Source organism: Xiphias gladius, chromosome 6, assembly GCF_016859285.1.
Source record: "Xiphias gladius isolate SHS-SW01 ecotype Sanya breed wild chromosome 6, ASM1685928v1, whole genome shotgun sequence".
In the NCBI taxonomy this organism is placed as follows: Eukaryota; Metazoa; Chordata; class Actinopteri; order Istiophoriformes; family Xiphiidae; genus Xiphias; species Xiphias gladius.
The window spans coordinates 21,239,166-21,253,404 of NC_053405.1; the positions used below are offsets into that span (position 1 = coordinate 21,239,166).

The 14,239-nt window shown below is 40.2% G+C and overlaps 1 protein-coding gene across 2 annotated transcripts in view; it reads left to right on the plus strand.

Annotated features, from left to right (window-relative positions):
* Window positions 1-14,239, plus strand: part of ncanb (neurocan b) — a 103,558-nt gene that overhangs the window by 47,811 nt on the left and 41,508 nt on the right. The window contains exon 10 of one of the 2 annotated variants that reach the window (XM_040127850.1): window positions 1,428-1,636. The exons of the other annotated variant lie outside the window; for it this stretch is intronic. Within the exon in view, the coding sequence (XP_039983784.1) occupies window positions 1,428-1,447 (20 nt within the window). The 3' untranslated portion in view covers window positions 1,448-1,636. Of the gene's footprint in view, window positions 1-1,427; window positions 1,637-14,239 lie in introns of those variants that run through there. 2 annotated transcript variants of the gene reach the window in all.

Here is a 14,239-nt window from a genome sequence, read left to right on the forward strand (position 1 = left end):
CTGGCACGTATCACAGCTTGTATATGCTTTTTGTAGCAGCTAAGAGTCTTTCAGTTCTTGTTTGAGGGATTTTCACCCATTCTTCTTTGCAAAAGGCTTCTAGTTCTGTGAGATTCTTGTGCCGTCTTGCTTGCACTGCTCATTTGAGGTCTATCCATAGATTTTCAACAATGTTTAGGTCGGAGGATTGTGAGGGCCATTGTGGATTTTGAGGTATGTTTAGGATCATTATCCTGTTGTAGAAGCCGTCCTCTTTTCATCTTCAGCTTTTTTACAGACAGTGTGATGTTTGCTCCCAGAATTTACTGGTATTTAACTGAATCAATTCTTCCCTCTACCAGTGAAATTTTCCCTTTGCCACTGGCTGCAACTCAAGCCCAGAGCATGATCGATCCAACCCTGTGCTTAATAGTTGGAGAGGGGTTCTTTTCATTAAATTCTGCAACCTTTTTTCTCCGAACATACCTTCACTCATTGTGGCCAGAAAATTCTGTGTTAACTTCATCAGTCCACAGGACTTATTTCCAAATTGCATCAGACTTGTTTAGATGTTCTTTTGCAAACTTCCGACACTAAATTTTGTGGTGAGGATGCAGGAAATGTTTTCTTCAAATGACTCTTCCAATGATCGTACATATTTGTACAGGTGTCGCTGCACAGTAGAACAGTGCACCACCACTCCAGAGTCTGCTTAATCTTCCTGAAGTACTTTTACAGTCAAACGGGGCTTTTGATTTGCCTCTCTAACACTCCTTTGAGCAGTTCTCTCTGAGAGTTTTCTTGGTCTTCCAGACGTCAACTTGACCTCCACTGTTCACGTTAACTGCCATTTCTCAATTACATTACAAACTGAGGAAACAGCTACCTGAAAATACTTTGCTATCTTCTTACAACCTTCTCCTGCTTTTCTGGGCATCAATTATTTTAATTTTCAGAGTGGTAGGCAGCTGCTTAGAGGAGCCCATGGCTGCTGATTGTTGGAACACAGTTTGAGGAGTCAGACTATTTATAAAGATTTGAAATTTGCATCACTTGAACTTTCCTAACGATGACTGAGAAAAAGCCATAGCCCCAACAAGTTAATAAAGGTCTGAGACCTCGGTAAAAGTTAGCTGAGAGCTCAAAGCTCTTGGGGTACCCAAACTTTTATATGGTGCTCCTTTCCTTTTTTTCACTCTGAACATGTACAAAACAAAAATAATACACTAATCTTGCTGAAAATGTTGAAAAGAATGTTTCATCTTTAACTTTATGGCTTTTGGAGATCATTTTATCTTTTGGTCATTTAACTATTCAGAGTAACAGAAGCTTTGACCAGGAATGACAAAACTTTTCATGCCACCGTTTGTACTCTTCTGTGCTATGAATCAGGAGAAAAACACTAGCGAGTTTCCCTCTGTCAGCTTTGTTTTCTTATTTTTTCGTAGGGCTCCGGATCCAATCATAGTGCACTCAAAGCCAAGAGGAGCTTTCCTGTCAGGTCCAGTAGTTATGGATCAAGCTCCCTGACTGAAATTGAACAGGGAATATCCATATGCTAGAAGTCAGTCGGTTGTGACAGAGACTGCAGAATATGTGCTATATGTGCTCAACTATATGTGTGTGTTTCTGTTTGAGTGTTTGTTTTCACCCTCTGCCCCAAGAGTAGTAGGCATCTCATCCTTGCAATCAAGTGTGCGATGGGAGAATGTGGCTGTCAGAAAATGGCTATGTACTGTTTTAGGTTTGTGTATGTGGGTCTGTCTGTGTGACATGCAAGGACACATGGGCCAAAGAGGAGCTATGAGCTCAGTGAGGGCAGGGGTAGCTGATTAAAGCGCTGGAGCAGCGGCACATGCAGCTGTGGATGAGGGAAGACAGAAAAATAAAGAAAAGAAGAAGTAGATGCGGCATTGGTGGGAAATATCAAAGTGACTTTCTTACTCTGAATGAAAATTCAACAACCCGTACCCCACAGGATTCAATTGAATTTGAACACACACACACAGTTGGTGCAAAGTTGTTGTTGACGGCGCTCAGTGTGGCACATTGATTCTGGGCCCCGGCCAAAGAAACGTGGGTTGAACCATTGTAAATATGAGATTACATACATAAGCTGCACTGCTTGTTGGTGTAATGTGGGCAGTTAAAACTCAAGTCTCACATTTTTGTCTTTCAAAGCATGTCTTGCTTTCGGCAGTTGTCTTCTTTTAACACAACTTATTTTGAGCGTTGAGCTCCATTTGCTGTATTTAAAGGAGCTATTTTTTTTTTCTATTAAAATACTGTATCCGTGTTTCTCATTAGAATTAGACAAAAACCACAGAGCACATTGAATCCTGTGTTAGTCCTGTTTTCCAAGCTGTATGTGTACAAAGAAAACATGCCAAGCTGAGGTTTAAAGGGTCATCACTTATGGAAAAAGGTCATAGATCAGGGGTTAAGGGTCAAATGATGCATATTGTCCTTGTTCTGATCATCAATAACATTTAACACTTCTACCCAAAAGAACATATTATGCAACATGTGGGTGTGTCTGCGCATTAACATCATTGGAGATCAGTCAACATTTTAGTGTTGGATCAATAAATTGTGACAAATGCATGTTAACTACATGGATTACACACACACATGCAGTTTGTAATGATTTGCTGCAATCGATTTGGTTTGGGTTTGTTATTGAAGTAGACAAAACTTAATGTTTTCTCGAGGCAACTGAAATAAATTATGACATTTCATCCTTAATGTTGGAAGAAGCACATTTGTAAAATCTTTGTTAATTACTGATTCGTTCTGTGCTTGTGGGTCTTTCCTTCAGCTTTCTTCTCTCGGGAGTATTTCATTACCTTTCCCAGTGTTGTTAAAGTGTTGTGATCTTGATGATGTTGCTAAACAGCTGCATATCTGATGTTTTTAATATTAATTCTGGCCTAAGGCAAAACATTTAATTGCCCTGTTTGCAAAGAAAATGCTTGACCACAATTTAACTAACAAAATACAGTGCTGTTATAGAGGACTTAGCCCGAAAGAAACATATGCCTCCGTCTCTGTATTGCATTTCACACCCACAGCTCTCATTTCCTTCAGTTCATCACTTTTAGTTGAGCAGCTTATAGAAGGCTTCTTTCTTTCTCCTCCAATTCTAAACAAGTTAAGATGCAGCCAGAAAGGCATATGTGTAAACCCGTATCCCCTGTATTGCTTCTGCTCTCCATGTGAAATGATTATTTAGCAGCACACCTTAGAGGTTGTCTCCAGGACTTGGCTTACATCCGCATTTATTTGGGAAGAAGCATTTTGGGGAACTGCATTATTGATGGCTTGTGTTTCTACTGTGGGTCTGTAGTTAAAATTAATGAGGGTAAGGAAGAGAGAGAGAGAGAGAACCTGGTGTGGACATCTCAGCGTTATCATTACAGCTCCACTAGATCCTCATCTCAAGAAAGTTTTTCTCCTCATCTGTACTCCTTACTTTATCCTAAATCATTCAAAGGTTTCAGTAAAAACACATGAACAATAATGTGTAACAGCTACGTCGGAAATCTACGCTCTAGGTTGTGCTACCCTTTTATCATTAGAACCAGTTGGTAAAGTCTGGATCCTGCAGCATAATAAGTGATTAATGAGGCACAATACAGCCTGTCAGTTTGATGGGTATGTGCTGAGATACAATAATCAATTATATTTTCCTTCACCCCAGCTGGAATGAACATTTGTTCACAGATATGAGAGAATAAAATATAGCCCAAAACAGACAACAACAAAAAAGTACCCGTTGGCTATTTTACTCCACTGATTATGTACCGATAAAATAGTCAGAAATCTCGGTCTTAATGTCGCTAATCCATCTTGTGGTTTACATAAAAACGCAGATAAGCAGTAACATACAAGTAAGTTAAAAAAAAAGAACTGCGTGAGTATGTACAGGCTGTGATTGGTGTCTCTCTTTCCAGTTAGTTTTGCTGAACAGATTAGGATGGGACAGCTTACAACTTAATCATTCAAATTAGTACATAGAAATTGTTTACTTATTAGTACATAGAAATTGGTAGACATGGTGTTATTCCCAACATAGCACCGCCCAACTTGAACCTGAGCAGAGCTCTATCAGCCAGAGTATTTGAAAATTCCTGTGTGGGTGTGCAGAGCCTTTAAGTGGACTAAAGATCAATCTAACTGTGCAACACAGTCAAAGTAACACTAACAATCTGTCATGCATCTGCCAAAGTAAAATCAACAGGTTTTATACATTCTACAATGAAATTCAGATCAAATAACCCATTCAATATAAGGACACAGCGCTAACAGCGTGTAACCGGGACAAAGTATATATTATTTTCTCATTACTACAGTTTTCACATTGGAAACATTGCATGCTAAAACTACACATGTACATTAGCTCAAGAAAAATTGTTTCGCATTGGATAACTTAAAACAAAGGCCTTTTTCATTTTAACATGTCAAAATTAAAACGGCTACTGTGACATGTCACACTACGAAAAGCACAGGTGCAAATTGAAAATTGAACAGAACAGAGCCATTGTTAATGTTATAAGTAACACCAAATATGACAGGTCAAAATGTCTGCTGTGAAAAAGGACTACTGTTCTTTCATTAGAAGCTTCACAAATATGCCAGTAACCAGGCCATTTTCTTAACTGACATAACTAATTCCTTAATTGGGAACAAACACACAGCAAAGTGCCGACCAGTTTGAGCTTCTGAGCAAAACGTGCTTGTTTTGAAGCTTTCAACCACATGGTCCTCATCAGCAGATTGAGTTTGTTCAGCGGCCAAAGTCAACACAGACAACTTCATTGTCAGTGCATGTGTGAAATATTAGAGAAATCATAGGCAGGTTTGACTATCTACAGTTCAGTGGCACCTGAGTGACTGCTGATGAGAGCTGTCTGATAAGGTCAAAAGCGCCAGAACAAGCAGGTAAGTGGACCTTGAGAATGTTGAGAGTTGTTGAGTTGAGATGGTTTTGTCAACTGCAAACAGTGGCTCCACTTTTCACTTTATCTTTATTTTTATATGACAACGATCTCATGGAAAGTGAGGTCAACTGACTAATGAGGGGAAATGAATACCCACACATTTCCTTTTCTTGAAGCCTGTGTCTACAGTAAACAGGTTTATATAACAGGGCTAAAAATGCATTGACGTACAATATTTTCGGTTTATTTAGATTCAAGAACTTACAGATAGAGTGACGAGGTCGCCAGTATTGAGTGATTGTTTTAAAGGTTAAGATACGTGCTTGTTTTCCATTTACATTGTCTGTCTTGTTTTTCCTTCGTGGACTCTAAAAATGAAATCTCATTCTTTGTGACAGCCACAGCTATTTCTGTTTAGTTCAAATGTGGTTTGTCGTAGAGGAAACACATTAACCTGTCTCGGTCTATCTCCGAACACAGGTCAACAAATCAAAGTGATTCTAAATGGAGCAGGCGTTAGGGCAATTATTTCTGGTCGACTGCTGTTTGTTCTTCAGAAACACCCCAATCAGCCAATCAGTCAGTCAGTCAGGAGACAGAAAGAGAGCAGGCGGCTCAATCACTTCGAGCTGTGAGCTGTTCATATGCATCTGGATCAGTCAACAACTAGGGACAGACACATAAATTGTTTTCTTTATGGCTTTGCACAACAGGCTCAAAACTAACGACTAGTAGTTGAAGTGTGCCTTTCGCATTTCAAATGCAGAATGTGTTGTGGGGTCAAGACCGTAAATTACCCTGTTAAAAGGAGGAAATTACTCTGATCACACTATTTTCGCCTCCTGTCTTTCTTCCCCTCCATCCGTCTTTCCCATGGATTCCCCTCGTCTATTTTCTCTGTCGTTTGCATGATAAATTAGAGGAGATAACAGTGCCTGAACTGCTTCAGAGAAGCACAACAATTTGGCCAAAGTGACATGCTCCAAGGGATGTGTTGCTTTTTCTTTTTCCGCCTTATCGTCCTCAACCTTCCTCTTTTGTTCCTCCTCATCAGCCCCTCAAGCAAATCAGTCAGAAACACTGACCAGAATGCAGGTGGGCGTAGCACAGATGTGAAAAAGGCACCATCTAACAAACTACAGTAACGTTCAGTCAGATTTGAAGCTGGTTTGAAGATGTCGCAGGTCACTTTCAGCAAAATAAATCGAATAGTAACATCTTCTACAGTATCTGAGCACACAGGCATGTCCTCAAGTTGGTTTTCTACTCGACAGGAAGCACACCTGATTTTTTTTTTTTTTTAAATTTTGCAACTCCCCACACTCTCTGGCCTCATTTCTAATCATGGTGATTAGATCTGAGTCATCTCTCCCACTTCCTTCCTCTCCCCTGCTCTCCATCCCTCATCTGCACTTTTTATCAAAAGCGTTTTTTCTTTTCCTTACATTTATTTCTCTGCATCTTCATATCTTAACACCTGTTGCTGCTCTTTCACCCCCTCTTCTTCTCATTTTTTCTCCTGCTCTCCTCTTTTATTTATCCTCCATTTCTCTTTTCTCTCTAATTTTCCTTGTCTCCCTTCAATCACTTTTTTTCTCGTCTTCTTTCTTCTCTCCTGCCCACTCCATCTACCTGCCCTCCTGTCATACTCCCCCCACCCCTCCAGCACATTGCTATTTGGCAAAACATACAGTAGGCACTGTCTTGAAATTGCTCCGCAGTGTAGAGACTGGGGTGAAAACAAGCCTGTAGCCCCCCAGCATTTCTCTCAAATAACATATTTCATTTCTTGCCACACTTCCTCACTCCCCCATAACCCCTAACCTTTTCACCCCCCCTGGCTCCGTGCTTCTGTTTCTTTCGCTCTCTCTTGCTCTGCATTTTCCTGTCAAAGGCCAAGACAATTATTCATACAGAAATGCCTCTGTACTCATGCATAAAATGAAACTTATAAAAACTCACACACTCACTCACCTGCATACTAGAATTCCCAAATATGCTTCGGGGGGAGGGGTATATTCTCCTATATCCTTTTTTTTTAAAATAACTCTATGGCCTCCCACACACACACTCACAAACACCTGTTTGGGTCTGTCTTGTATAAAACCAATATATACTCAAGACTATATGAAGAGCAAATGCATAACTCATGTTTATAGAGGCCATGTGAAATGCTCCTGCTGGGTTTCTGTATTAGCTAATTCATCCTCTGAGACCCACTCCTCTCACATCAGCTCATATGATTGAGCCTGAAAGATTCATGAGGTTGACGCTATTAATATCTCCAACCCCTAACCCACCTTACCAGTGTGTCCACAGATCTGAGTGATGAGGTCAAAGACAACAGGGGGAAATGGGAAGGAGAGGCTGCAGCCGAGGATAACGGACGTTTTATTGTAGATACACGTAGGCTGTCAAGATATTTGTCAGCAGATCGCCAAGAATCTGGGGATGTGGGGTGAGCTGAGGCAGAAAGTGGAATTGGCGTGCTTGGAGCTAGAGGTATTGTAAGCGATAAAGCAAAGAGTTATAACCTAAAGCGTGGCACCAAGAAAGGAAGAAAGAAACCAGCAGATAGATGGATTCTCTGGATTCTCAAGGGTATGTAGAGGAATACAGATGGAAAGGGCCAGTGCTGCCCTGCTGCTCCTCTCAGGACATCCCATTCATTCCTTCATTAATGATGGAATGGATTTATGTGTTTGGCTCCAAATACCCCAAATTCTAGTGGCTAGATCAATATGTTGTGGAGTTTTGCTGCTGTGTCTTGGCTTCTACTCTTGCAATTTTGTATCCAGTGCTGGCCTTGGGGCTGGCCAGCACTGGATACAACTGGCTGTACCATTAAATTAGAAGGTAACTCAAAGAGCGCAGACCTCCACCAAGGCCAGTGTCAAACAACATACACCAGACTTCAGAGAAAAAAATTCAGATTCATAGTAAATGATGCAGATTTGCCATAAAATTTAATGGGTTCTTCCCTGGCCCATGACCCATCCCTCAACCAAGTTTGACGCAAATTGGTCCAGCAGTTTTTGCATAATCTTGCTGACAAATAAACAGACAGGGGTGAAAACATAACCTTCTTAGCGGAGGTACAAAATGATGATTCATGTAATGTTTCACATACAGAACAACAGCACTGACGTAATAGAGCTGAATACTGGAAATGGGATTCTGTTTTTTTTACTAGAAAATCGTATGGAAAATCTATTCCCTATTCCTGGCCAAATACTGTACCTCCACGAACTTGGTGATTTTTTTTTTTTTTTTTTTTTTGTGAATGCGTGCACCTGTGTGTTTTTGTCCTGAAGAGTGTACTGAAACATTTTTAAAACAGTAGCTCAGTCCAGCTGTGTAGCCAAAACATTTTTTTTTAATATGTGTAGATGAAGTGAAATGCAAATTCAGTAGACAAAAACGACAATTTAACAAGTGGCTTAAATAAATTAACCATACAGATATGAGAGTTGTGTCAATCTTCTCATCTAACTGATGTCCCAAAATATCAAACTACTCCTCTGAACTACATACAGGTCTCAATCCCCGAAATCAGAGTTCAGAGCGGAGTTCAGTAGGTGGAGCATTAAGTGCAAGAGATAGCCACACAGATAAAAAAAAGATGCATGTGACAGATTTTCCTTCCCTGTTCCTGCATGTAATAGTTAACTCAGGTTAGCACTAGCCCTATAAAGATGGTCATACGCTTGCACATTACCACATGGACATACAAAAATTAGTAAAATAATATGGTGAAAAACAGAGGGTTAAATTATTCTTTATGATAGGCTTTGCGTTTTTGTCACCTCAAAGATACAGTACTTGTGTGAGTAATTGTTCTACTCAAAAAAATTACCACTTAAACTAAGGGCTATGAAATAGTAACATCAAAGAATGAGAATAAACAACATTTTATGGTTAATTAAAATGTATTTTTGGTGAAATATTCTTGTTTTCCAAAGCAACTACAACAGTCTGGTATAACAACAAATGACTCAGCATGGTGACTCAGATGAACCATGCTCAAGGCTGGATGGGACAGTGAGAGTACAAATGGCGGAGCATGTGTCTTTCGTGTGATTGATGACCAGCAGTTTGTCACAGTTTGTCTGCAGCAGAGGAGTTGTTAAAGGGCTATGATTGGCTGGCTCAGCCTGTATTCACATGCCTCATTAATTTATCCATGCCACTGGATTCCTCAGTCAGCATTATGATTGGATGCATACTCTCCCCACCACCGCCACTGCCACCACCAGCATGCGTACTCTTACCTCCAATCCTGCCAACATCACCACGAGGGCCTGATCGGAGCTGCTCGGCCTGCAGCTGATTCAGGCAGGGATACATAGACAATTGCGAAACGAAAGCTGTCAGACGTACAAAAAGAGTCACAGTGGCGCACACATAAACTGGTCAGAACACACAAATTCAGTCTTAAAAATGCACAAATTCAGTTGTTATTAAAAAAAAAAAAAATTAGGCGTCAAACATATGCACAGGGAAACTCAAAGATACACCCTCTAACACCTGCAGGTGTGTAGAAGTGTGCAGTTAAACTGTTCAGACTAGATAAGAGCTGGGTGGATGGCATAATTTTTTTTTTTCAGTTTTCAATCAACATGGAGACTCTTTCCTCCCCAAACTCCTCAGGACAATGACAAACAAAGGACATACTGGCTGCAGAGTTGAATGAGAATGAGCTGCAGGGCTCTTTGTGTGTGTGTGTGTGTGTGTGTGTGTGTGTGTGTGTGTGTGTGTGTGTGTGTGTGTGTGTGTGTGTGTGTGTGTGTGTGTGTGTGCGCACATGAGTTCTGCATGCAGTATCTCTTTGTTAGGAACACACCTGCAGATTAATGAGCTGCTGGCCAAATTGCCAGCACTCACCTCTCCTTCTTCATCTCTTTTTTACTCTCTCAACACACACACACACACACAATTTTCCTTTTTCCCACTCGCCTATACACACACAATCGCACACTTGCCACCTTGAGTTGCCTCATCTTTACTGCTTCTCTATGTAATTTACTCGTCAGCTGAAGTGTCGGGTACAGTGAATGAATATGCATGCGAGTGGCAGTAATGTGGTTGATTTAGCTCAGCGTGTGTGTGTGTGTGTGTGTGTTTGTGTGTGTATGTTTTTGTGTTAGTTGTGCTGAATGAATCTAGGCAATAACTCTGTATACACTGGATGACAGCTGTAGGAGGAAGTGGAGCATGTAAAGGCTGTCCACGTAGAAAGCGGGACAAATCGATTTCCCATGAAGACTATGAACTGGTTGGGGGGTTGGTGGCAGTGGGGAGGGCTTATCAGCGTTCCAGAAACACTCACACAATGACACATAAATACTGGCACACTGAGACACAAACTTATATCATCAAGTATCAATATGGCAAATATGATTGACATATGCTACATTCATATGTGAGTGCACATAAACATAAAAACACAAACATAATAACTCATGCAGCAAAATGCACACATACACCCATCAGTCACAACATTAAAATCAGTCAACAGTTTTGATGTTGTGACTGATGGGTGTATGTTAGAGCTCAAATGGTCCTTCACAGACTACAGTGTATTCATTTGATAGCTCCTAACCTTTGAGGGCACCCTGTGGAGTTTTTTACCACTATTAGCGCTATGGAGCAGTGTTTTTATGAGTAGATCCAAATTTTGTTTGAATCCTGGACGTGATACAACGGGAATGACATCGGCCATTGGTTTCACATTCTTCCTCTGATCGACATTTAGTGGCACTAGTGCAACAACAAACATAGCAATGCACCAACAAAAGCAGTGAAGAAAATGATTGCTCTATAGCAAAGATGGATGTTAACGATGGATGATTTAAGATATTTTTCAAAAATCACCTTTGTAAATGTCTTAAGAGGGAGGAAATCGCAACATGTTTGTTAGAACTCAAGCATACACACGTTAAGTTTTGGTGAGAATATAAACATGACTTTTGTATTTTTACAAGAAACGTCCACAGGGCACCTTTAAATAACGTAAAATAGGGCTGAATGAATAATTGTTTTTATATCAAAATCCCAATTTGCAAGATTTTAATTTTAAATAGCAAGCACTACTTTTTTAATCATAACTTTATATAATTTATATTGCAAGTGATGGTTAATTTACATTAATTCAGTGAGTTGGTGAAGCAATAAAAAATAAACCTTCTAAAACCTTGTTAATATGAAAAATATTGGTCAAAATGGTTTTGCGGAAGAAGAGATACCACTCTATTATTCTTGATGTTGATGCTGTTTATAAAAGACCTACAGAGTGGTTTGTTGTTTGATGAACACAGATGTTGGATCAATGCTTCCTTGACAGGATCTTCACAAATGTATGAACACACAGTACTGTATATGTACACAAAGTTGAACACTTACTGTAAGTGTATCATTGGTGACCTAACCTAATGATACATAAGAGAATTTTTTTCTTATCTCCATGGTAGCGGCACAGAGATATATTTTTTTTAAATTGCTGAATTCACGAATAAGACAGAGAGAGATGGACCAAGACGCCATGAAAGGGCAAAGATGATTGAGACGATAGAGTCCTCAGCCAGGCCTGTGTATGATAGACTGTCAAACCCAAGTTAGCTGAAACACAGTGAATAATTCTTCCTGAAGATTTACCAGAGGCTTTTTGTTTGTTTCACAAGCCATTTCTTTTCTTAAATGGATTTAAAGATTCACATCAGAGCTCCCTCCACTCAGAAACACATCCTTATATAAGAAATTTCACCGACAGTGATTAATTGATTCTGACAGCACTAAGGAAAAAACAGATAATTTCAATCTTCTATTTGCTCTTTAAGTATGTCAGAAATAGTGACAGGAGGCAGTGAATAGCCTGTCATTCCCCTCTCTGGGGATCTGCTCTACTTTAAGAGAAGACTTATTGTATTTTTTAAGCATGCAAGCTCACGGAAGTAAGGACCGAGAGAGTAGGAAGTGAGAAAGGAAGGAGGGAAAGAGAGAGCATTGGGAGGATGAAAGGCTGGAAGGTAAAAGGGAAGGAAAGGAGGAAGAAAGGAGGAAAGTAACAAAGTCTGAGGGAAGAAGGAAGACAAATGAAAGATGGAGGAATGGAACAAGCTGTGAAAGGGAAAAGGAAGAAAGGAACAGCAGATGGAAGGAGAGAAAAAAATCAGTATAGGCAATCCATTTTTAGAGTTGGATGTATATCTTCTTTAAGCTGAGGTAAGGTGTGTTAGTGATCACACCCTGGGTGTCTAAGGCAGATAAAGTTCTCAAGGAACAGGCCAATCCCACATGGCCCAGAGGGACACTGCCGCTTCCAACACCAGGAGCCCTGGAGAGACACCTGTACACCCTACAGACTCAAAGGAAATTAGCCTGGCAAAACCCACCAGGAGAAGGAGGATAAACTTGCCATTTAGGGATGTCCAGAGGGAGAAAGAAAAAATAGAAGGTGAAAAGACTCAGAAGTTACTAATGAAAAAGTAGTATGGAAGGCAATGGGGGAAGGAGGAGGAAGGGAAATGACTGTGGAGGCAGCTATAGGAAGGAAATGAAGAGAAGGAAAAGGAAGTGAAAGTTAAAAAAAAAAAAGGATCAATGTATGATGGCCATTCTCTGGATCTCTGTCATTTTAACGTTTCCTTCTTTCTCATTCTGTGGGGAGATAGAAATAGAGTGTGGCTGTATGATACTGGTGGCACTGTGGCAGCTTGCTTGGCTTGTCCTGTCCCTGGCTTCCTTTTTCCTGGCCACTGGTCCCCCTCCTACACAAAATATAAACAGACACTGAAGATGGAGCCAGTGGGTATACACACACACACACACACACACACATAGCATCAGTGAGCAGAGTCGGGCTGTCAGAACTGAAGGCTAGCAGAGCGATGTGAGATGTTGTGACACTTTACCTCATTACATTTTCCCAGGGCTGTTATGAATGTTGCAGCAGCGCTGTCAACCAAAGCAAAGACCTGTCTGAAACATACTGTGGGCACACACATCCAGATACAGACAAGCCACTGACACATTCACTTATTCACAGTGCAATACGTGAATTAGATGAACCTTTTCTTTTTTTTATATTTTGTGTTGCAGTTCCTTTTGGAAATGTCTACGAGGCAGGTTTTAGGCTCACTTTGCTTGCTTTCCCTCGAAATCTTTTAAACCCAGACAATCTGGATCGTTGCCTGTGTGCGGCTCTCAGTACATCTTCTGGGCTCCAAGATGAAATTGCGTCTGGCCCTAGTAGTGAAGTAACATATCCCTGTTCGTCCTAACATCTTACCTAAGTAAAAGGGAAGAAAAAAAATCTCTGTTTTCACCAGGAACCCCAGGATGAAGGACTTTTCTCCAGACTGTGGATCCTCAGATAGAATGATCAGCGTTGCACTGAGCTCTCTGGAGAGCAGCACAGAGCCTTGGGCTGTACCAGAGCTGCCGTGTAGTCTGTCTGTTTCCTCGTCTCCCTGCTGCTCCTGATCCCTTTGTAATCCACCCTCACCCAAACACAGCTGACGGCCCAGGACTCCACAGTGTACTGCTAGCAAACGCAGACACACAAACACAAAAAACTTAACATACATTTAAAAGTACTAGCAGACACACAAGTACAGTATGTATAGAATACAGTTATGTACTACTTATATTTCTTATTAGACTAAACATACAATATTTTCCCTAATAAACTTACTGTAACTATACTTGTAAACACTGGAAAAATTTAAGTTCATTCTTAGTCTTGAAAACAACAGTTGACAAAATATATGACATCCATTTTGCAGGTGTGCAGTTTTCCATCATATCATGATCTTCACCAGCAGAAGTTGTCCCACTGGTCATGGAAATATAAATGTTCACATTTACATTTTTTTCTGAGCAGTAGGCAGATTTCTCATCAATGTTTGCTTAAAAATTGAGATTGAAATTTTTTCTAGACCTTGGAAACAGCAGTAGACAAAATAATCTCACCACAAGGTCCATTTATTTGCTGTTCTGGAGCTTTCACAACTGGGCAAAATCCATCTGGTGAGGAAGAAGATGATGAGGCATGATCAAAAGTCATGATCATAATCAAGATTTCTCTGCATGTATTATGTACATGTAATAACATATCACTTACATGCTTTTCTATAAACATTGTTTATTAACCTTTCTCAGCTCATTTTAAAGGATTGATGCTAGGTTTACACTGCAAATCCAGCATGGTGAAATTTTGAAGGATTTCTTTTCTTTATACAGGCTCCTTATAAAGGCTGAATTCAGCTCACATTCTACAATCACTTTCAGGTATCTTTGAGATTAAGAAGAACTTTAGAAGA